General features: G+C 39.0%; 4 protein-coding genes across 6 annotated transcripts; 1 reads left to right on the top strand and 3 right to left on the bottom strand.

The window, feature by feature from the left end:
- Window positions 1-823: 823 nt before the first annotated feature.
- On the top strand, window positions 824-2,859 carry LOC113307547. Its single transcript, XM_026555983.1, has 5 exons — window positions 824-1,116; window positions 1,216-1,469; window positions 1,595-1,806; window positions 2,028-2,286; window positions 2,375-2,859. The coding sequence occupies exons 1-5, from the start codon at window positions 1,026-1,028 to the stop codon at window positions 2,669-2,671; spliced, it is 1,113 nt and encodes a 370-aa protein (XP_026411768.1). The 5' UTR covers window positions 824-1,025; the 3' UTR covers window positions 2,672-2,859.
- Window positions 2,860-3,018: 159 nt separating this feature from the next.
- Window positions 3,019-5,466, bottom strand: LOC113307548 (DNA-directed RNA polymerase V subunit 7-like). Of its 3 annotated transcripts, XM_026555986.1 has the most exons (3): window positions 5,287-5,466; window positions 4,567-4,649; window positions 3,019-3,906 (listed from the first exon to the last, which is right to left on the bottom strand). In XM_026555986.1, the coding sequence occupies exon 3, from the start codon at window positions 3,894-3,896 to the stop codon at window positions 3,354-3,356; it is 543 nt and encodes a 180-aa protein (XP_026411771.1). In that variant the 5' UTR covers window positions 3,897-3,906; window positions 4,567-4,649; window positions 5,287-5,466; the 3' UTR covers window positions 3,019-3,353. The 3 variants fall into 3 exon arrangements, with proteins under 3 accessions (XP_026411771.1, XP_026411769.1, XP_026411770.1); XM_026555984.1 differs by lacking the exon at window positions 4,567-4,649; XM_026555985.1 differs by lacking the exon at window positions 4,567-4,649 and having other exon boundaries at window positions 5,309-5,465.
- Window positions 5,467-16,067: 10,601 nt separating this feature from the next.
- On the bottom strand, window positions 16,068-16,673 carry LOC113312645. The gene has a single exon (XM_026561382.1). The coding sequence runs from the start codon at window positions 16,671-16,673 to the stop codon at window positions 16,068-16,070; it is 606 nt and encodes a 201-aa protein (XP_026417167.1).
- A 2,470-nt stretch (window positions 16,674-19,143) lies between these two features.
- On the bottom strand, window positions 19,144-22,876 carry LOC113311043 (diphosphomevalonate decarboxylase MVD2, peroxisomal-like). The gene is made up of 10 exons (XM_026559892.1): window positions 22,438-22,876; window positions 22,133-22,331; window positions 21,591-21,654; window positions 21,174-21,237; window positions 20,994-21,074; window positions 20,476-20,562; window positions 20,176-20,333; window positions 20,040-20,088; window positions 19,778-19,902; window positions 19,144-19,633 (listed from the first exon to the last, which is right to left on the bottom strand). Exons 1-10 carry the CDS (start codon window positions 22,654-22,656, stop codon window positions 19,417-19,419), a joined length of 1,263 nt encoding a protein of 420 aa, XP_026415677.1. The 5' UTR covers window positions 22,657-22,876; the 3' UTR covers window positions 19,144-19,416.
- Between the last annotated feature and the right edge of the window lie 825 nt (window positions 22,877-23,701).

Below are 23,701 nucleotides of genomic sequence, written 5' to 3'. Positions count from 1 at the left end.
AGATGCATGTGTAACTCTCAATTACACTAGATAGATGCATATGTAACTCTCAATTACACTAGACAGATGCGTGTGTAACTTCTAGTTACACATGCTAAGAAATTATTATAAATGAATATTAAAGTGATACATGTATTTTTTGTATGCGTTCTTTTTGATGTTTATTTTTTTGATGTGTAACTTTGCATTACACATGTCATAAGGATGTGTAACTTCTGGATACACATGTCATATGCATGTGTAACTTCTATTTACACATTCACACTATACTTTAATAATTTTGGGCCTAGATTTAATAATTTTGGGCTTAAATTTAAATTTTATTTAATTTGGGGTTTCACAATATGTAAAAGGGCATAGATGTCTTTTAATAACTCGAAGCCTAGATTTAGACTTCTTCTAATTAAGAGCCTCATATTATGGGTTACTCATGGATCGGGTCTTAGCTTAAAAACCCGCATACCATATCATGAAAACCACGACCCGGTAGAATGCGAATAAAATGATTGACGTTGATGCATGTATCTTGCCTTTGGTCTAATTGCGCTTTCATGGAAATGTGATTTTCTGTTTTCGCAAGTACAAACTGGCAGACTTCAATTGCCGTCTTTTTCCTTCTTCTTTTTTTAGACAAGACAATTATAGCCCATTTCTATATTTTTTTCCACTTTCCAGAGTCTTTCTCGTCGTTTCCCATTAATAAACTAAATTTCAGGGTAATCGTCGTTTCTTAAATTAGAACAGTTTTATCTCTATGTAATAATGGAATCTAAATCTTGTTTTATATACTGATTTCACTTCTTAACTCCCATCAAATCACGGTATCTCATGTAATAGTGATAATATTAAAATAATAATAATAATTCCCATAAACTTAATTGGACGCTAAATCACATTATATATGGTATATTGTCAGATCTCTCACGCCATCAGTCACCATCCATCTCTCTGAACCATTACCTTCACAGAGTGTATTATCTTTGGCAATTGGTAGAATTTATATAAGGGAAGTTTTGGTTGCAGCAATGGTAGGAATAAATAAGAAAATTTCTGCAGCATCAGCTAGAGCTCACACAAGAAAAAAGAAGCAGAACAGTGGACTCAAACTTGCAATGGGTGGGTCTTTCATCTTTTGAGTTTTTTTTCTTCTCAAAGGAAAAAAAACAAGATTTTGATTTGAACTGAATATTTGTATTTTGATTTTGTAATTTTCAGGGATGTGCAAGACAATATCACTAGTAGTGTTGATGGTGTTTGTGGCATTTGTTTATCAAGCAATTCAATCTCCAGCACCAAAGATTTGTGGATCTTCAGATGGCCCACCGATTACGGCACCTAGAGTCAAACTCAGTGATGGGAGACATTTAGCCTACAAAGAACACGGGGTTCCAAAAGATGAAGCCAAGTACAAGATTGTTTACATTCATGGATTCGATTCCTTCAGACTCAACCCAATGCCCTTGTCTCAAGTACTCTTCTGTTTTTATTTGTTTGTTTGTTTTTCTTTTTTTTTGCTTTTCAGTTCAGGTGTTGATTTTTTATTTGGATGGATTTGTTTAGTTGATTAAAGGGTGTGTGCTGATGATAATAACAGGAATTGGCTGAAGATTTGGGGATATATATGGTGTCTTTTGATAGAGCTGGGTATGGAGAAAGTGATCCGAATCCGAAACGTACAGATAAGAGTACTGCGTTAGATGTGGAAGAGCTTGCTGACCAGTTGGGTCTAGGATCCAAATTCTATGTAATTGGATTTTCTATGGGAGGCAAGGCGACTTGGGGCTGCCTCAAATACATCCCTCACCGGTATGGTTTTGCACCTTCACTTTTATCTTTATTGAGTTTGATTTGCACTGTACCGATAGCACTTTATGCAAAAGGGGCTTTTTTTTTTTCTTTTTGATCGGCAAAAGAAAATTTTAAGTTTAAAATATAATTTCAGGTTGATTAGTTTTTGAGCACCTACATGTGTATATGTATCTAGTTTGAACGGATCTAAGATGAGAAAACTTCGGAGTACTTTGCAGGTTAGCAGGAGCAGCACTACTCGCTCCAGTAGTTAATTACTGGTGGCCTGGGTTTCCTGCCAAGGTAGCTAAAGAAGCCTATGATCTGCAACGTGTACAAGACCAATGGACTCTTCGAGTGTCTCACTACGCCCCGTTCCTCACCTACTGGTGGAACACTCAGAAATGGTTTCCTGCTTCAAGTGTTGTATCTCGCGTCATTGATATATTTTCCAAGCAGGATTTAGAGCTTATTCCTAGGCTTTTAAGCGGAGACAGGGTATGCACTTATGGTAAACCTTTCAGATTATGTCAGAATCTTATGCACAGAATGTATGTTCTTACTTGTTGATTTCTTGTTTCTTCAGACACAAATAAGGCAGCAAGGTGAATCCGTGTCAATTTTCAGTGACATGAATGTGGCCTTTGGAGGTTATACTTTTGATCCTATGGATCTTGAGAGTCCCTTCAGTAACAATGAAGGTAAAGTCCACCTATGGCATGGAGATGAAGATTTACTTGTACCAGTTAGTCTGCAACGCTATATTGCCGAAAAGCTTCCATGGATTCAGTACCACGAATTACCAGGTGCAGGACACTTGTTCCCCTATGCTGATGGTATGAATGATGCCATTGTGAAGTCACTCCTACTGGGAGAAAAGTAGTCAAGTAGGACTAGATAAACTCTTCTACTTGTTAATATTTGGTCACAGCCGCAGGGTCAATTTTCTAAACTACTCAATTCTCTCCTCCTTGTAGTTTTTTCCTTGTTCTTTCATATTCTAAAAGCAATGGCACATGTGGATAGATTTGTAACTATTAAGAATTTTTCAAGTTGAAGTTATGAATCTTATGAAATGATTTCCGCAATTGATAATCAGGGAAATGGTAAATTAAAAACAGAGAATAAAAAGACAACTAATTCTTGGTGTTCATTGATGCCACACAAGCCAGGGTATCAGGGGACACCCTTTAGCCTCTTCCTGGAATTCAATTATCACCCTAAACTCTGTTTCCAAATAAAGCAGGCATACTTCTAATTAATCTCAACAAGTGATAATCTGGAAGTCAATGATAACAGATAGTTTGCACGCTCGCATAGTTTTCTTCCAAAATATAAAGATGCGACTTGCATTGTTATACCATCTACTGTGATACTTTCTGAGCCTCCTAATTGTAGCTTTTTCTACCCCATTTACTTAAGACCTAACCATCTGTCCATCCGTCCGTGCTAGTGATAAACCAAACCTGTAGTCCTATTCTTTTACCCGCCCCTCCAAACACAAAATGGAAAAAAAAAAAGATATACACATCTTTCATGGAGGGGGAATGTGAGCACATTCAAAATTAGATTTCACCCTTGTAGATAGGTCCCAGATAATCACCTTCCAAGCTTCCCAAGATCTGAAATTCCCTATCCGTTTCAATCCACTTCGTTCCGAGGACCTTGAAGCGAACCTGCACATCCTTCTCTATCTTGGAGTCCTTGTCATTCTGGAAAACTGGATTCTCACCGGGGAAGTGATGGTAATCTCCCATCTTGATAGCTGCAAGAAAAACCTTTTCAATGGGACCACAGCTTAGGAAAACCCCCTGCTTCATGATCTTGTTCACCACACCACACAGGATCTCTCCCTTGAACGGTTTGAAGGTGATACATTTGAAAACAACAGGGAAGAGAACGTCGCCTGAATCCTGCCTGACCTTTCCGTCCCCTATGCGTTCCAAGGCAGTAGGAGCCACAAAATACCCGTAGTCCGAGTTCGCTTTGCGGTTTGAGAAGTCCTCCATCAATTGCAAGATTATAGCTCTTTGGAGAAGCAGCCCTTCACCATGCAGCTGCTCAGCAGACACCACTACGTTCCACGATAATTCCACCCTGAGATACATGACTGTTTACCTGCTCGAAAAAGAAGAGAGAAAAAATGCAGTTAGTTAAAACTCCATAAAATACCTAATCCAGAAAACTTCTCAACTATTAGGAGAAGACTTCCAGGTTGTAAACACGGTAAGAATGCAAAATATGCCCAACTGTACAAGGCTAGTATCACTTATTGGTTTTGACAACTATACATGAAAAGCATCGTCAACATAGAACATATTAACCGTCTACTCACTTCTGATATTATATATGCATTTTCATAGTCAATTTACTAAATACACCTGTGCTTCATATGCTTAAAAGAGCTCATATCTACAATTATGTACATTTTCCCCAAAATCATATCTCAGTTAATCAAGGAAGGCAAAAACAGTCAAATGATATGTGTTGGTGCAGTAAATATACTGATATACAAAGACAATAAGTAATGAAATAGCTTGTCTTTTAAGAACTGCAAGGGTCTTCTGGCTACTAATAAGGCATAACCAAGAAAGGGTAAGTATTTGAGTTTCTAGATCAACTAGCATACACCAAACAAATTCAGATGCATGAAAAAACAGACTAATTTGAAATAAAAAAAAAAAACCTAAAGAATGGCATAACTTAGCAAAAAGTTTGTAGTCTGCAGAGCTTGTGTAGAATCCACTAAACCAAAAAATACAAACCCATGTTACTCACCAAGCAACTTTGACATCCAACCTATACTGTCTCATTTCACCTATTTTTCGAGAACGTTTTACGTAAAGAGAGTTGTGTGATCCCTGTTGATGCAGTAACTATTATAACATATTAATGGGATAACTAAGTGAAAGAATTCTTATGCGACTTTCAAGGGTTTCAAAGCTGCTACAAACCAATAACAGAAGGACCAAGATTTTCACTGTAAATTGAGATGTAAGAAACAAACTAATTAGTAAAACTAAACCAAATACAAAGACTCAATGTGATAACTCATAAATGCAAACGAGAATGCTGTATGGTGTATTCTTAGATACAGTTGCTGAGAAATAATGCATCTGCAATGAGTTTTTTCAAAATCTTTAGTACTAATAGGAATACAGATAATCTTTAAATAAATGAACCAGAAAAAGAAGGTGAAAACCCCTAAAATGATAACCAAAAATCCAAACCCATTTCAACCCTAAACTCTATTTCTCATTTTACTCCTTTCCCGAGAATGGCCAACGCTGCACTAGGTTACTCACTAAGATCAACCATACCCATCCCATTTGAACAGCAATTTCTACCTCTTTTCTTTTTTCTACCAGTTTTTAGACCTAGATACAACTAGTTTTGTTGCATGAGTGAAAACATAACACAGAAAGCATAAACCCTTAAAATTCTGAAATGAAATTTAGAAATACACTAAAACCCTAAATTCAAATGAAAAGTACCAACCTGAAGAGAGAGAGAGAGAGACCTGGAAGAACCTAATAATGGAGGCAGCAGCAAAATGGGGGAAGCCGGGAAACGCCTAGTCTCCTCTTCTGTTCTTTAAATTAAGCCAACAGTACAGTACTAACACTACTACAGCTTTCACTTCATTGTTTGTATCGGTAAAGTTTTGCCTGTTTGGATCTGGATTCTTCTAAAATTTCTCCTTTTGTTTGTATTCCCCCGAAAGTTTCAGTCGCGCTTGTTTGACCGAACAGATGTGCCAAGTCAAGCTTGCTTTAGACTTGAATAGAATAGATCTGGGGCTACGGGTGGGACTTGGGTTGGTTGGTTGATCGGGTTAGAAGGTTTGGCCAAGGTAGACCCGAGGTAGAAATTCTTTGCCCATGAAACCCGTGAAGGTGTTGCCCAAGTCCCGCCCAAATTATATTCCTCGAGTTTTCCGGGTTCCTCGGCTTGACCATGCTAATACTTAGTTAGTAGACTCATATATATACCAACAATGTTATATTCACTGGGGCATGAATCCCGTGAATGCTACTGCAACACACAAAAAAAGGGGACCCCACGGTGGGACCCATAAGCCCACCCCCTACAAGCTCCAGCGGGTCTCAGGGGCTGTGAGACACGAGATTTCTCCCGGTACCCAGCCTCGGTCAACGTAGCACTACTCTATATATACACACAAAGAAACCCTAATGACCATAATTTAATTCTTAAAATTTATTTTTTATTAATGTGATAACAACAAATTTTAGTAATTATAAGATTTAATTATTATATTTAGCTTAAATTTCCAAATACCTTATGATTATTGACATTAATATAATTTTTTTTCCATATTGAATTAATAATGAGATAGATATGATTTATATTTTCATTATTAGGTTTGAAGATAATGGCTAAAATTGCTCTTAATGTTGCAGTGGAAAATATGGAGAAAGTAAAGAGACAAAAAGAGGTTTCTATTATCAGCATCATCAGGTTACATCGAACAATATCCTATATATACATGTAGGAAGAAACCCCTAGATACTATATTGGGTCGTACATCAATGGGCTACATGCCCTACAATGCTCCCCCTTGTGCGGTCTAGTAGAACTTCATACGCAGTGCTTCACATTTAGTGCTTCGAATATAGTTCTTCAAATGTCGTCTTCTCCTTGATGACTTGTGCCGAAATCAATTGCCTCATTGTTTGTGGGTGAAAACCGTTTCTGCTGATTTCGGTAATTTCGTGTGAGTGCGGGTGAGAAACAAATCTAAACCCAAAACAATGTACTGCACGAGAGTACTTTTGATTCGAGAGATCAATCTATACAATCCTGGCCTAAACCAAGAAATGGTCGTTCCAGGCTTGCTTCGGTCACAAAGTGAAGGAGAAGGGTTGGTCTTAGGGAGGGAAGCGAAGAAAGTGTTGAGGCCAGAATAGTTGATTCTGGAAGTGTGGGTGTTTTGCGACTTGTATCCGAAAGTTGAACTGGAGAGCTGAATGGAAAGCTACCAGGTGATTTCTGGATGTGTATTGTTATCTGACCAAAAACTTGTTGTTTGGTGGAAATAGGTGAAACCTATTTATACAAGTCGTAATAAAACGTACTCTGGCCTCGTAAGAAGTGGAAGCGGTTGAGTGGTGGAAAAGTGGTAACGGGTAACGCTTGGAATTAATATTTCCATAATGAAGATGCGTTTCACCACTTATTTCTTTCCATTAATAACCTCCTCACTCTTATGACACTTTCTTGTAACAGACGTATTGCACGCCGCACGCTGTAAACCGCCAGACCAATACCCTGATGAGCATCCCCCAGTTTGTGACATGTTTTGATGTCTCGAGTGTTTTTATTGGAAAACGTGTAGCATGTTGCTATGTGCGGCAAGTTAATATAGAGAGGCTTGCCGGTTCAGTAACGACCTTCGACGGCCGAGATTTTGCATCTCAGGAGGAAGGGTAGCCGTTGATCGCGGCTACCTTCCGTTTGGCGGCCAGTGGCGTGGGCGTGGTGCTGGCATGGCTTGCGCATGCCTTTGGCGTGGCCAAATTCGGGTTTGACACAAACCGTAGAATTTGGCATTGCGGCCAGAAGTTGCCACAGGCTTGGTGGCGAACTTGTACGGCTGAGATCCGCACCTCAGGAGGAAGGGTAGCCATTGATTATGGCTACCTTCCGTTGGTGGCCAGAGGCGTGGTAGCGTGCTGGCATGGCTTACGCATGCTTTTTGGCATGCGCGTGCGGCATGCGCGTCTGGGAAGCGCGTCTGGCATGCGCGTCTGGTAAGCGCGTCTGGCGTGCGCGTCTGGTAAGCGTGTCTGGCGAGCGCGTCTGACATATGCGTCCTGTAAGCGCGTCTGGAAAGCGCGTCTGGCGTGCGCGTCTGGAAAGCGCGTCTGGCGTGCGCGTCTGGCAAGCGCGCCTGACATGTGCGGCATGCTGCCGTTTTTTGGGAAGCCAACTTAGTATGGCGACCTTTTTGAGGTTGTGGCAAGTTTTGGAGCAACCCGATTGGTTGACGGGGTGCGGCCAGCATGCTAGGGAGTGGCCATATTTCCAACGCGCGGTGGCGGATTTGAAGTGACCTGATTGGTCGATGGAAAGAGGTCGGCATGCTAGGGTGCGGCCGCACTTTTAGCGCGATGTGGCGGATTCGGTTGCCTAACTTGTTTAAGCATGGTTTCGACCAACGGGGTCCAGTATACTGCGTGGGGCGCGAAACCCTAATTTTCAAATTAGTTGGGTTTATGAGTTCTTTGCGAGTTATCACAATAATTAGCTGGATTTTGTATGCATACAAAAATCTTTATCTACAGAATGTAGTGTGCTTTCTGTCTGAGCATTTCGTGCAATGGTCTTAACTTTGGTACTTGGAGGTTCATGCTACTCCTTTGCGAGTGCACATAAATCCGTCATGCCATACCGATTAAGGGTTCTGCTGGGGAACATAGCACAGGAAAGTACTCAGTGAGTCTCATATTGGCAAGGTGCCGAAATTTACAGAGTGTTATGGATAAAAGTGTATTGAGCGGCTCAATAAATGTGTCGGTGGAGAGGTTAATACTCGCAGCACTGTTTCCTTGCAGAGTGACGTCACATCTGATGCAAGGTTTTACGATTTTAACCCTAAGCTAAAAACCACCATCAACATTAAGTCCTCTGCTTAGCACGTAACAGTGACATATTTGCGGGGTAAGCATGAGATGGTGACAGGTGAGAGTAAAATCGAGAGAGAAATACGTGAAGAGATCGCCAAGGAAATTCAACTAACCTTTAGTGAAAGGCATAAGAAATCTGTGATCCTTGCGCTGGAGGATTTTGCATAGATTCGTCTTGGCGTTGGCACCGGTGCTAGCTTGACTTGGCTTGGATTGGGCGTGACTTGGCTTGGTTTGGGCGCGACTTGGCTTGGCGCGTTTTGGACGCGGCTTGGCTTGGACGCGGCTCGGACGCATTCTGGATTGCGCGCGGAGATGGTTTGGTTTGGAGCCATTGGCTTAGCTTGGCGCAGAGATAGCTTGGACGCGGAGACGTTGGCTCGGCTTGGGCGCGGAGCCGTTAGCTCGGCTTGTCTTGGTCGCCCTCTTGCGTGGTTAACGCCTCTGTGGAAGAAGAACACATTCCAGGTACGCGTCTGTGCCAGGGTTCCAAGCTGGAAAATATATTCCTCCCTTGAATGTTTGACCGTTTTTTTTTTATTTGGGTTTCGACAAGAGATTTCATTGTGGCTGATTTTTCGGCTGTCATGTAGGCTCACCGCGTTTTTCCAGCATCCGTTTCTTTCTAGGGTTTCCGCAATATATATCATCCTTCCCAGTTCAAGACAAATATTTCTCCTGTTGAACCCATATTTCTTTCATCATGTCGAGCAGAAGTGAATCATCCTCGAGTCAGCCTGATTCTTCAGTTAAGCGCGGACGTTCTTGCTCTTGCGACAATTCCCCCATCCGGATTATTCGAGTCAAGAAGATCATATCGGTATGCTTTCGTTGACCAATAGATATTTTTTTATTATTGCTGGCAAGTGACGAAAGGAGATTTTTTTTTGCGCAGAGATATCCAACTGAGACATGTGTGACTGTCGTTGATGATGATGATTTGACCTCCCTCCTTTCTTCGAAACCGAGCACACCGACCGCTGCTGATTTGGGCATCTCTTGCTATGAATATCCCAGTGCAGGCTTGTCATTTGAAATCCGCATGAAGTGTTTGTCTTCTAGCTACCGAAGCGTCGGTAAATTCCTGGTGCGAAAGGAATTCGTGACTCTGTATACGAAAATATGGAGAAAATATGGCCATGTTGCCACTAGGAACGTGGTGAAGCATTGTTCGTCGGCTTTGGTTACCACAGTGAATTGTCTCATGCCTATGATCGTTGAAAGCAACAACTTCACGGGTCGGACCTGGATATCAGCACCACTTTGTTTGAAAGTAAATAATGCCTGAACTTCTGAAAAGAATGAATCATAGCTAGGCACGCTTTTTCTGCTTTAGGGTATATGAGTTCCGCATCCTTCAAAGTCCGACTGAAGTAATATATAGGGTGCTCAATTCCTTCCTCATCTTCTTGGGTGAGGAGGGCTCCGACAGCAGTATCAATAAAAGAAGTGTAGAGACACAATTGTCTTCCTTGTACATGAGATTTCATGACGGCTGGAGATGACAATATCTGTTGAATCTTCCGAAAAGCCTCTTGTTGCAGCGGCGTCCAAACAAAACTTGCCCCTTTCTTCAGCAAGGGAGTGAACGAGGCAACCAATTGAGCTAAACCTGGTATGAAACACCGGATGTAGTTTACCCTACCCATGAAGCTCTGGAGTTCTTTCACAGTTCGTGGAGGCGGCATCATGAGGATGGCTTTGGTTTTGGTTGGGTCGAATTTGATTCCCTCGGCGGTCACTTGGAAACCTAGAAATTTGCCCGAAGAGACGCCAAAGGCACATTTCAAAGGATTCATCTTTATATTGTATTCACGACACCTTTCAAACACCTGCCGCAACACTTCTGTATGGGCTGCCCGGGTTTTGGGTTTAACCACTATGTCATCCACGTAGTCCTCAACTTGTTTATACATCATATCATGGAAAATTGTTGTCATGGCGCACTGGTAGGTGTCGCCAGCATTTTTTAAACTGAAAGGCATCACGGTATAGTAAAAGTTTCCGAGAGGAGTACGAAAGGCTGTCTTACTTGCGTCTTGATCGTACATCTTTATTTGATTGTAGCCACTGTACCCGTCCATGAAAGAGAACATGCTGTGTCCACTGGTGGCGTCTACCAGCATATCGATGTTAGGGAGAGGAAAATCATCCTTGGGGAAGCATTTGTTCAGATCCCTAAAATCAACGCAACACCTGATTCGGCCGCTCTTCTTTTTTACTGGAACCACATTGGCTAATCAGGTGGGATGGTGAATGGGTTTGATGAAACCAGCGGCTACTAGTTTTTGACCTTCAATTTTGATTTGTTCTTCTATATCGTGTCTGAATTTCCTTGGGGATTGTTTGACTGGCTTGGATATGAGTATTACATGTAGATGATGTGTGACCAGTTTCTCGTCCAGGCCAGGCATCTCCTCGTACGTCCACGCAAATACATCTCGATATTCCTTAAGAAGGTTCACAAGTTTTCCATGTTCGTGAGCGCATAGAGTTGAACTGATGGAGATCGGCCGTGGAGATTCCTCGCTTCTAATGTTGACGACTTCGAGTTCGTCTGTGGTGGAGTTGGTTCCGTCTTGCAGTTTTTGTGGTGCGTCTGACACCTCCTCTTGTGGCTCACTGCTGTGGTTACATTCCATTTGGCGGAGAGACTGGGTGGTAGTCTCCCCTGCTAATTGCTAACAGCGGCGCCGATATACGGTTTTCCCTTTTTCGTCACGACTTGCGATAAAAGCCCGCTCCCTCTTGGTATGAGTGTGAGTTATGCTTTCACTTGATGAGGGGAGATTGGCGTGTTTTTCTTTTGGAGAGAGAACATGAGGTCGGGTCTCTTGGTGCAGCGATGTGAGTCTGTCCTTTTCTTCGATTGATGTCCATGTCAGGTACGGAGTGTAGTGGAATCTGCCTGACGAGTCCCGCAAATTTTCTCCATACCGCAGTATCATAAGGAGATAACGACGCGGGGATTGGAGCATAAGGAGATAACGACGCGGGGATACAAATAACTTCTTCATTCAACATGGTCTTCAAACACTGGTGATATGTTGAAGGAATGATCCTATTATCGTGGAGCCACGGTCTCCCCAGTATCATGTGGTAGTTTGGCTCCTTTTCAATTACCTCGAACTTTACCTTTTACTGGATTGGCCCTACTGACAGATTCAGGTTGATGTATCCATACGTGCCGGTTAGGTTGCCTTCGAAATTCGTTATCATGGTAGACTGACGTATGATTTTGCTTGGCCGCACCTTGGCTATCCTGAGAATTCTGAGAGTAACAACGTTGGAGGACGCCCCCGTGTCGACAAGGGCCCTTTTGAACTCCGAATCTTTGATGCGAACAGTGACGTGTAGGTCCCGATTATGCCCTTCTTCTGCCATCATGTCGTCCTCAGTAAATGTAATATTATTGACGGACATCCCTGATCTTGGAGTCTTTGATCGCGAGGGAACCAAACATGCGTCTAGGGCTATTTGATTGATAGCAGCAAATGTTCAGCTCACTGGTTTAAAAGTTCACATAAATTTTCCACCAACGCAGCTGCTTCCTGGTATACCGGTTTTTGATTGGTGGTGAAGCTGTTAACCTGAGAGTGATCATCCGAGACGTCAGTCCCAAGTCTTTGAGTTTCCGGGGTGGGTGAATCATTCGGATCCGATGTCAGGCTGATAAGAAAGTTGAGTATGTTGTTGATTGCATCCTTCATCAGGTCTATGTTTCTTCCGTGGATCTCCTGTACTCGTGCCAATTCGGCCAACTTCGAAATTTCTCCATTGGATGCGTCATTAGGTGTCGTGTTGGGAGGAGGAGCGTTGCCATTCCCCGGAGCCTAGATACAATATCCTATATATACATGTAGGAAGAAAACCCTAGATACTATATTGGACCGCACATCAATGGGCTACAAGCCCTACAATACTTAATAGATAATACTACCAATTATAAAAATAGTTTATTAATTATATTATAGTTCCTCGGGTTGGGTGGGTTGCTCGGGTTAGAAATATTTGTCCCCATGATTGCCCAAGTTTAACTCGGGTTTATTAAAATTTTGTCCGAGCTTGCCCAAAATTTCAAAATACATTTCCCATGCCCGCCCAATGTTCGGGTTGAACCCACCCAACCCAAGTCCCACCCCTATCTGGGGCATGCATGAGGAAGCCATGCCTAGAGGACAACCGATGGATAGGCACCGATTATGGAGTGCTCGCTTGCCGTTCAATACTATTGACATAGTCGTCGAGTATTAAACTTAATTGTCTGTTGGGTTCTTATCAATAAATCATCTCTCCATTCTACATTACTCAGTTAAGCAAAAATTTGCGATTGGAATTTTCTAAAACATTTTTTTTTAATACGAATAATGCATTTTATTGCTTAAATAGGAGAAGAGTTTATGTCTCTTGCCAAGAGACTACAGATATCCTCAGAGAAATTATTTAAAAGATTAATGGTTGTGGTTGTTTCTCTAACAGTTCTTGCAACTGCATCAGCCACTCTATTATCAACTCTACTAACATAAGTAAAATTGCAGGAATTAAAACTGTTACTCGGACTTTTAATCTGCTTCAGTATATTCCTATTCTCCCACTGAATGAGAAGTACGTTATCAGTAATCTATTGAATCACTAGCTTTGCATCAGCTTCTATATGGATATTTGTGAGTTGCTTTTCTTGAGCCCACAATAATGCTTCTCGTATAGCTGTGCATTCTCCAGCCTCCGGCTTAGCACTCCATTTGAGTAGTTTTCTCTAAACCCTTCACAGCTACCTGCATGATTACGCAAAACAATGCCAGTTCCAAAAGTATTAGTATTCTCATCAAATGAGGCATCTATATTAAATTTTAAAACATCTTGCAAGGGAGGTTTCCAAAGAGAATGTGCAGGAGGATGTATTATGTTTTGACTCACAGATGAGCTATGCAAATGAAAGTTCATGTGATAATGTACTTTATGCATACTATTAAAAGGGTTTAGATTAACTTCCTGGAAAACCTTGTCACACATGTCCTTCCATAAAATCCATGCAGTGATCATTAAAGTTGCTAAACCTTTATCATCTTCATTATAATTATTGTTTGAGAACCATCTTTCAACCCAGACTGAGATATTATCATAACTTCTTTGAACTTCATCAATATCTACATTCACAAATCTCTAGACAGTTCTAGCATGCCTACAATGGAATAGAATATGTTTTATTGTTTCTTCACAGTGGCCACATATTGCACATTGAGTTTCTATGCTGGGATTAAATCGAGCCAATCTGCTTCTTGTGGGATGAGACTCATGAATACATCTCCAGGAAAACAACTTAATTATGTGAGCTGTATTACTCTTCCAAAGTCGTTTCCAAGTGTTTTTCTGAATCATTATTCCATTTACTATAGCTTCTGAAGTATTCATGGTGAGTTTTTTGTAAGTGCTTTTAACTGAAAATTTTCCATCTCTTGATGGCATCCACACCATATTGTCTTCTTTAGAAGGATCCAAGAATATATTCTGTATCTTCTGTGAAGTATTGATATCAAAGAGTTGATCAAGAAGAACTACATTCCAGCTGTTAGTATTAGGAAGTATTAATTCATCGACATCTTGATAGAATCTATGGAGATCGTTAACAGGTTGAGGAGGTGTATATTCACCTGGGATCCACCTATCTAACCATATTTTGGTTCTCTTCCCATTATTCACTTCCATGAAATAGTTTTGTTGAACTACCTGCAAACCCTTAGTTATTCCATTCTAGGTATAAGAACAATTTTCTGCTTTAATGTCTTGATGAAGAATGTTGCCATAATTGAAGTCTTTGCTTCCCATGATATTAGTCCAGAGTGCATCTGTTTCAGTACACAATCTCCATGCCAATTTGGTTAACAAGGCTAAGTTTAGTTTCTCAAGATCTCTGAAAGACAAACCTCCAAAATCTTTGGATTTGCCAACCAATTGGATTGTATCCTCTATTAGAATTGTGACCCCAGAAAAATTTTCTCTGAATAGTTGTAAGCTTGTTGATCAGATGTGTGGGAAGCTTAAAAGTACCCATTTGATATACATGCAAAGAATTAAGAACATGTTTGATCATGGTAGATCTGCCAGCTTGTGTGAGAGAAGTAGAAGACCATGTGGAGTATCTGCTTAAGAATTTTTCTTCAATTGCTTTAAATGCTTCCTGCTTTGAATGTCCTAGAAGCAAAGGAGAACCAAGTTATCTTTCTTTTGAATTCATGGTTTTGACACCTAGAATTTGTGCGAGAGTTGCAGCAACTTCTGGTTTTGTATGCTTACTAAAATGCACTGAAGATTTATCAAAATTAATCATCTGACCTGATTGTGTGCTGAAATTTTATAATAACTCCAGCAGATTGTTGACTGAAGAAAGATTTGCTGGAGTGAAAATCAAGCAGTCATCTGCAAACATAAAATGATTGATGGATGAAGAAGTAGCAGCCACTTTAATACCTTGAATTGATTTATCTTGTTGAGCAGCAACAAGATGTCTTGATAGAAATTCCATAGAAAGGATGAAAAGATATGGTGATAGTGGATCACCTTGTCTGATTCCCCTTGTTGGTATGAATTCTTCACATGGAGATCCATTTAACATAACTGACAGTGATGTAGTGCTTATGCATTGATATATGAGATCACAAAACTCTTTGCTAAAACCAAAGTACTCTAGAACTTTTAATAGGAAATTCCACTCAAGCCTGTCAAAGGCCTTAGAAATATCTAGTTTGAGGGATAGCCAACCAATTTGTCCTCTTTTATTTTTCATGGAATGAATTACTTCTGGAGAAATGATTGTGTTGTCACTTATTAACCTGCCAGAAACATAAGTTTCTTGGTAAGGTGAAATAATATTTTCCATCAGTGGTTTTAGTCTGTTAACAATGATTTTGGAAATTATCTTGTAAGAAGCATTACATAGACCAATAGGTCTATAATAAGATGCACAAATGGCTTTCTTCTTCTTGGGAATAAGTGATATATAAGTTTTGTTAATTTCTTTCACCATATGCTTAGTCTCAGAGAATCTAGTAACCATCTGGCTTACATCATCTCCAATAATATGCCACTGACTTTTATAAAAACCTTCTTGGAAACCCTCAGGTCCTGGAGCACTCCACTTCTCCATGCTTTTCAGTGTATCATGAATTTCCTGAAGAGAAGGCACTCTAGTAAGCAATGCATTTTCATCTGCAGAAACAATGGATGAAAGTAACTGAAAAAGGCCTTCATCTTGAACAACTTGAGCAGAAGTACTTATGCTCTTGAAGTGAGAAGTAAGATGATGTGATATGTCTTCCCTTGTGAATAACCAATTATTAGAATGATCTTGTAAAGCATCAATATTATTTCTCATTCTTCTTGTGATGACTTTAGTGTGGAAGTATTTGTTGTTGTTGTCCATATCTTTGATAAAAGTGATCCCTAGACTTCTGTTGATAGAATTCACTCTTTGTTTTGTGCCACTTATTAATATCTTTGTTGATGCAGAGAATCTTGTTGTGGTTGTCATCAGTAGGTGGAAGTGATTGTAAGACTTCCAGCTCCTTTTGTAACTCATCCACTCTTTGATTAATATTACCAAAGTGATGTTTGTTCCAGAATGAAAGTCTCTTTCTAGCTGATTGAAACTTCTTTACCAGGTGAACCAGTAATATCAATGTTACAAGCCTCTTCAATTACAGAAGAACAGGTTTCATCTTCTAACCAAGTTAGAAAGAATTTAAAAGGCTTCCAACAAGCAGAATCATGAGAATTAGTAAGAAACAAGATAGGACTATGATCACTACCAATTTGGTTTAGATGCATAAGTTTGGAATTTGGATAGTTGTTATTCCATTCAACATTTCCTAAAGTCATGTCTATCCTGGATCTTCTAATGCCAGTCCCTAAATTGTTTCTAGACCATGTGTAATCTTTCCCAACAAATCCTAAATCTTCAAGACCACAAGATTGAACAATATTGTTAACAAGACCATCAACAGAAGAGGTAGTGTTGTTATTGGTATCTATAAGATGAAAGTTTAGATCTCCAATAAGAATCCATGGTCCAGAATGGTTTTCACAAATTTGATGAATAAATTCCCAATGCTCTTTCTTCTTATTATAGTTGGCATAGCCATACATACAAGTAAGAAGGTATTCAACTTTACTAGGATCATGTTGAACTGCTAGGTTGAAAGTATTTAATCTAGATTCTAACAAATCACATATAAAAACCATTCTTCCAAAGGATCACTAAACCTCCAGATAATCCTACTGGCTCAATGAAAGCTTGGTTCAGATATTGGTAGTGACTAAGTATGGGCTTACTCTTTTCTTGCTTTATTTTAGTTTCACACAGAAAAATTACATCATGATTTTGGGTTCTGACAAGATCATTCGGGTGATTACGGGTTTCATAGGTTTTTAAACCTTGCACGTTCCAAGAAAGTATTCTCATACTGACAAAAAAATTTGAATTTACTAAAAAAAATATAAGAAACAACAACTTGTAAAAAGTTTATAAACCCTAATATGAGAATAAATGCGTGTAATTTTACGTGATAAACCTATTCTTAAATTGTGAGTAAAAGTCAAAACTAATATGATTGCAAAATTTATGAAGCAGTAAAATTTAATGCAGAAAGGGGTTAAATTAATGATGGAATGTACCTGACTCTCCTTTGATGCATTAATAGTTTGTTTTCCTCGAGTTGTGCATCTCTGAGCTTGTTGGAAATCCGTGCCTGAATCATTGATGATGTTGGTAGAAGAAGAAGATTCATCCTCCTTAGGGTTAGGGTTGGAGTTATCAGTAATCCTAAGTCTTTTTCCTAGCCTAGTTTTATCTTCATCATCCGCATCCTTCTGCTTAAGAAGAAAATCCATGTTCACAGCTTCACCATCTTTAGGAGGAACAAAAACAGTAGTTTTAGTAAAGGTCTTCTGGTTGCTTTTAGATGCCGGTGCATTAACAATACTTTTGGTGCTCACTGTCTTCTTAAGATTGTCGACCTTTCCGAAAAACTATGGCTTTTCATGAGCCTTATCCAAGTAGTTTGCAGCTTCCTTGCAAGCACCCCTACAATGCTTGATCATGTAACATTCAGTGCATATGCCAGGAGGTTGGCGCTCAAAATTTTTTTTGATCCAGCGAGTCAAGCCAGCATTTGTTATTGCCTTAACACATCTTCTTAAAGGATTGGTGAGATCAACATTCACACAAACTTTGACTGGGTCACTACCAACTGGGATAGCATCCTTTGGATCAATATCTACCACCTCTCCCATGATTTATCCAATCTTCGTCACAACTGCTACATTCATATGCTCAGGCAAAATAAATCTGAGTTGTATCCAAAAGTGTTGGAAACCCCAGTGCTTTGCCGTATACACCATCTCAGGAATATAATCATGAACAACCACGAGCTTTTTGTTGATATTCCAGGGACGTTCATTTATAACTTTGTTCAGAAGATCCCAGTTGCTAAACTTGAAAATGAAGGTATTTGGATCTATCTCCACGATTTTGACATCTTCCTATGTCATGAAAGGCCAGGTAAATTGTATGTATTTAAGCACCATATCATGACTCATCTTTCCTTCTATAATGACCCTTCCAATAGCACTTGCTTCCCAAGTGCTTTCTTCCACAGCTTTGTCATTCTCCGGCTGAACAATGATTGCATCATTGATATCTCCTAACTCCAGAGTTTCTTTTTTGAATTTGCTAACCAACTCGCCAACTTGTGTCGATCCTTCTTCTTCCATGATGAAATTACTGAAAGTTTTAGGGTTGATACAGTTATCAGGGTTTTTGTCAAGTTTTAATAGTGATGGTGGTGACAAAGGTTTTTGGGTAATGACTATGACTTCGGATAATATTGTTACCTTTTACCGGATTATACTCATTTAAGATATGGGATTGGGGCGGAATGTAACTAAGGAAACTACAGCTGGAAATGTTTAGGCTAATAGCGAAGGTAAGCCTAAACTTACAAATGATAAAGTAAATGGAATTTTTGATTTTTTTTGAATTTTTTGGTGAGCGGGACTTTTGACTAGGGACTGAGTCAGTACAACTTTGAATCTTCTTCAACCAAACATCATTGAATCTCTCACAGATCTTCCATTTCATCAAACGATTTGTAAATACAAGCTCGGCAAACGCCATGAACACAACAATATAAGTGACAAACGTCATTAGGGGAACAACAAATTGCAAACACATCTTAGAAGAGTACTAAATGATTAGTAGAACATAATGCAATGAATAAAAGAAATTATGAATAAATAGAGAGATAAGCAGAGATTATGAATGAAAAATCTGTTAAATGAAAATGCAAATCATTGTAAAGTTTTAGTTTTAACAAGAACAGATGATCAAACTTCGAAACAAACAAATTATTAGTTAAAAAACAAAGAAAATACTAACTGAGGTGGAAGTGCATTGTCGCCCGATTCAGAGGAGAGAGAAAGAGAATATTGATTGTTTGCGTCTTTCATTGGCCTGTTGCCGATTGGTGTTTGCTGTTATGGTTTTTTATGACTAGTTTGTTCATTGATTCTAAAACATGTTGAGAACCCATTTTCAGATTGCGTTGGTTATCTTTACCTTCCAGATGGGAAGAAGTAGGGTGAAGTGAAATGAAATTGTTGGCAGGATTCTAGATGGGCCTACGGCATGCCTTGATGGAAGATGGTGAAAGAGTAGTTCTTAAATAACAGTTTTATTATCTTGGTCCTTGAACCAACTGAAACAGTACAACAACCCTTTATGACATTAAAACCAAACTGAAAAAAAATCAAATACAAATTGAGAAAGAAAAATAACTCAAGCAGAGATCAGGTCAAGAAACCAATTACAATGACAAGCCTAACATACTGAGGGTAGCCTGATTAAACCAATCTGGCAGGGGTATTGGATAAGGAAAGCCGCGAAGGAAAAGAACAATAAAAAACAGAAAACCTCATCAGATATAATTTACTTCGGCAACCCAGTTTCTGGGTGGAGAAGAGCTTTTTCATCGCTGAAAACTACTGGACCTCTTCCAGGTCTAGTGCAGATGAAGTAACTGACATCACCTGCATTCTTGGATGGGATGTTATCTTTGACTTCTGGAGGTGGTGGCAAAGCTTCCACATCCTTCATTGTTTCAATTCCAGCTTCTTTAAGTATTGACTTGTCTCCGATCAAGTAACTGAAACAAGAGATCGGACGAAATTGTTCATATTAGGAAAACAATGGTTATAGCACTTACAGTATACATTCATACCTTATCTCAAGATACAAAAATGCTAACCAAGCAAAGGAAATACGAAAACAAAGCCTGAGTAGTTTATACCTAGACAAATCGGTTTCTGAAGCAGGAGGAAAATAGAATAGCAACTTCTGGAGCAAAAGGGTAGCAACTTGTCTATTCTTCGCAATTAGAACTGCATTTGGACCCGCATCAAAGGTGTAAGCCACCTGTCAAGTCCCAGATTTCATAAATCAGAATAACTTATTTGCAATAACCAGAGAAGAATTCTCCCAGGAAACAGTATACGAACATTTATGTATATTCAGTCTTTTATACAAATTAGTAAAGTATAATATTTCCCTACCTGTGGTGTACCTTCAGCCCGGTTCCATTTCTCCACGCAACTGATGATTCTGAAATTGACAAATAGGAAATATGTTAGATCACGAGTTACAGCTGACATGAATATCGAGTTGAGAAACTAAAACAACAAAACTCACTTGTGGGAAGTATCATTCATATAGAAAATGGGGGGAGATGTGTCCAAGCAGCATGCATGGAACTGATTGCTGTCAACACAAGCTAACTTAGCGAATGATGGAAAATCGCGATTTTTGATAGCTTCTTCCATTTGCACTATGCGTTCCGGCACTACCTCCTATCAGAATCCAAAAAAAAAAAAAAAAAAAAGAATCAGGCTCCATCACAGGTGGTACTTTTACATGGACATAAAGTAACTCCTCGGAGCATGTAAATGAGATCTTGAAATAAACATACAGCATAGACATTTTGTAATTTACCTTTGCCCTATGATGGAGAAGAGGACTTGTTTCAACACTTTCACGCATTCCTGAGGTGCTGCTTGTTTCCTTTTGTCGAGAACTTACCTAGATAAACAGAAATGAAGCTTAAATATCAGAGCTAAGTAGCGGAAATAAAATAGTAACTAGCGGATGCTGGTGAAGGAGTAGAGTAGTCCTATTGCAATTTATAGAAGCTAGTGTCAATGTCATTGAATTAGGCTAAACTGAGTTCAGAAGATAGAAATTGATAAAAAGAACAAGATTGGGTTTAGTCTCATCACGCTTAGATTGGCTCCATCCTAATGTTACATAAATTACTAATTCTTGTGATGAATCATCATCAAATCAAAATTTATAATCAGTAAGGCACTCACACCTGCAGATGCATCACCATATAAAAGAGAACTATGGGAAAAAATTCCATTCCATTCAAAATAAATGAATGGAATCCAAAAGAACGCAATTATAGATACCATTTGATTTAACTATATGAAAGGACAAAGGGTGACACATACCACTGCAATAATAATTACAAGCTCATCCCAATGCGCTTCAGTTGCAAGTTGAATTGCAATGCTATCACTTCCATTTGGATCCTAACCAATTACAAATACGGATTTAGATATTGACTGTGAAATGGATGAGATGGCTAAAGATAAGCAATCCACTGTTAACGCGAGGCATTAAGACCTTACATTTCCCATGGCCCATTTGACAAATCCACCATAGAGACTGCGACAAGCACTGCCTGATCCCTGCCTGTAGAAGTAAGTACCCAAGTTTATGAAGAATTAACTACTGTGCTAATTCACATATATTTGGATAAAGGGAACATACTACATTCAAGCTTCGGAATATGAGATAGGAATGCAATAGGTGTAACTATTGGAAGTAAAACCATAATAAGTTGTGAAACTCAAAAGCATGCAAAGATTTGAATTGATACACATAATAGTGAACATAACTACAGCTGCACAGTTTAACTGACAAATTCACAACCACAGTGGTTTTGAAGCAACAAGATACTTGATTCTAGCACATGGAGGAAATTTCGAGACGAGCAACATTGGCAATTCAATATAAGGAGCAAATACAGAGTTAAATGGGCTTGCCTTGCTATAGCAGAAAGCTGCCCCTGATCTTCTTTCACATTCATTAGTTTTGCAAGGGAATACACTGAAAAAGAAAGTTAAGATACCTTAAATAACTGATTAAAAAATATCTTCGAAAATACAAATCTTATATGATCAAGATCACCAGATAGGCAGGTTTTTAAAACTACTAAACATGTTTATTTAGCTCACACATATTTCTCTAGTTTAACTAGACCCGATGTCAGACACAGTCACATAGGTATATATGCTATCAAGTATTGTTAACAAAGCATTTGATGGTCCAGAGTCTACAGAATAAAACTAGATACAATTATTTAAAAAAAAATTCTCTGATCTGTCCCTATTCCCCCGACGGCCAACTCCTACTAGAAATTTCACACTGAACATCACAGTACAGTCATCTAATCCAATAAAAACATGAACGCCTTCCATAAATTAAAAATTCCATCTTGCTAACATCTTCATCAAATTTTTGACTCAACTGATATAACAAACTTAAAAACTCTTATTCCTTGAAGTAAATTACAAACTAATCTTACCTAGACAAGCAAATCCAGCAGCAGAAGAAGCTAAACCAGCAGCAGTTGGAAAATTATTGAAAGAAGCAATGTGAACATTCAACTTCTCCCAATCTTGTTTCTTAATAGAAATCCCTTTTTCTTGATCCTCATAATCAGTTCCACGGCTTCGAATTTCTCTCAAACAGCTTTGAAATCTACCACCAGCTAAGGATATTTCCTACACTAAAACAAAACCGTATACAAGCTAACAACATTAAAATTTTGAAACATGAAATAACAATAAACAAGAACAAAAAAAAGAATGTGTGAATGAATGTGTGTACCTTTCCATTAAGCCACATCTGATCTTTCTCAAATTTGGGACTAACAGCGACAGTTGTTGTTGTACATAAATGATCTGGATCTAATGTAACACTGATACTATCATTTATTGGAAGAATAAGGGTTTCATCTCTTTTCCCCCAGTATTTTATTACTGCAATATTTGTTGGCGATTGTGCTGTTACCATTAATATCCAACTTTTATCTGATCCATCCGCCATTAGAGAAATATCTCTTCTTCTTCTCCTTAAGTTCTAAAAGAGAGAAATTTCTCCAGAGATTCAAGAACAGAGGAAGTGAGAGAGAAAATTAGAGAGGTGGGGCGGAATTTTCTAGGGATTTAGATCGAAATTCAGAGTTTTAAATAGGAATTAGTTTTTGACATCCAGTTAGGCAAATCTGGCAATGACAACTAAATTTTTTTGTGATTATTTTTGAATATAAATAGGGAAGTTCATAAAAAGAGAGACCATCACATGGTTGAGGGATATGACGTTTTTAGTCAGATTTATGATTTATCAGGTTCCTCCAAAAAAAAAAAAAAATAACACAAAGATCAGTCAATCAGGAAAAACAAATTTTTTTGGCCTTCTTTTTTGGGTATACAAACAACGATATACTATATTCCTACGTCCACAAGCTGCGCCAAAGTCATCACTACTATGACACATTTTCGGTGCATGACACAAGCAACCACTATGCTCCTCAAAACATGCTTCAAGAAAAATAAAAATATGCTCCTCAAGTTCTGCAGAATGTGCTAATTGGCCAAGTCTTGGCTATGCCATGTTACAGATGGGTAGCAGGTCATAGCATAGTCAAGGCTCGCCGAAACTAAATATCTGGTTGAGTCGGATGCTTTGTTTCTAGCCAAGTAACTTTCTAAAGTCCACTAACTTTACATTTTTTAGGGGTATTTTGTGTGTTTCTCCCTTCTAAAGATGTCTAATTTGTGTTACCTTCCCTATAAATCATTCATTAGCAAAACGTCTAATGGTTAGGTTAGCTTTAGGTTGTATATTTAGGTGTCTGTTAGACGAGTCATCATTAACTTAGCATTATCTTCCCTCCGTTAAATATATAATTTGCATTACCTCTCCTAATAAGGATCCACCTAGCACATAATAGTCAATATATCACTCAGTGAGTCAGTCAACATTTCTGTTTCTGTTTCTTTAATTGTAACTATTTCTTTAATTGTAACTGTCTTTTTACAATGTGTTGTCATTCACACGTATCCGTCATTGTGTGCTTAATATTTATGTG

The sequence above is a fragment of the Papaver somniferum genome, chromosome 9, assembly GCF_003573695.1.
Source record: "Papaver somniferum cultivar HN1 chromosome 9, ASM357369v1, whole genome shotgun sequence".
NCBI classification, from domain to species: Eukaryota; Viridiplantae; Streptophyta; class Magnoliopsida; order Ranunculales; family Papaveraceae; genus Papaver; species Papaver somniferum.
Note: the sequence above shows the minus strand (reverse complement) of the source record. Positions and strands in the feature narration are given on the sequence as shown.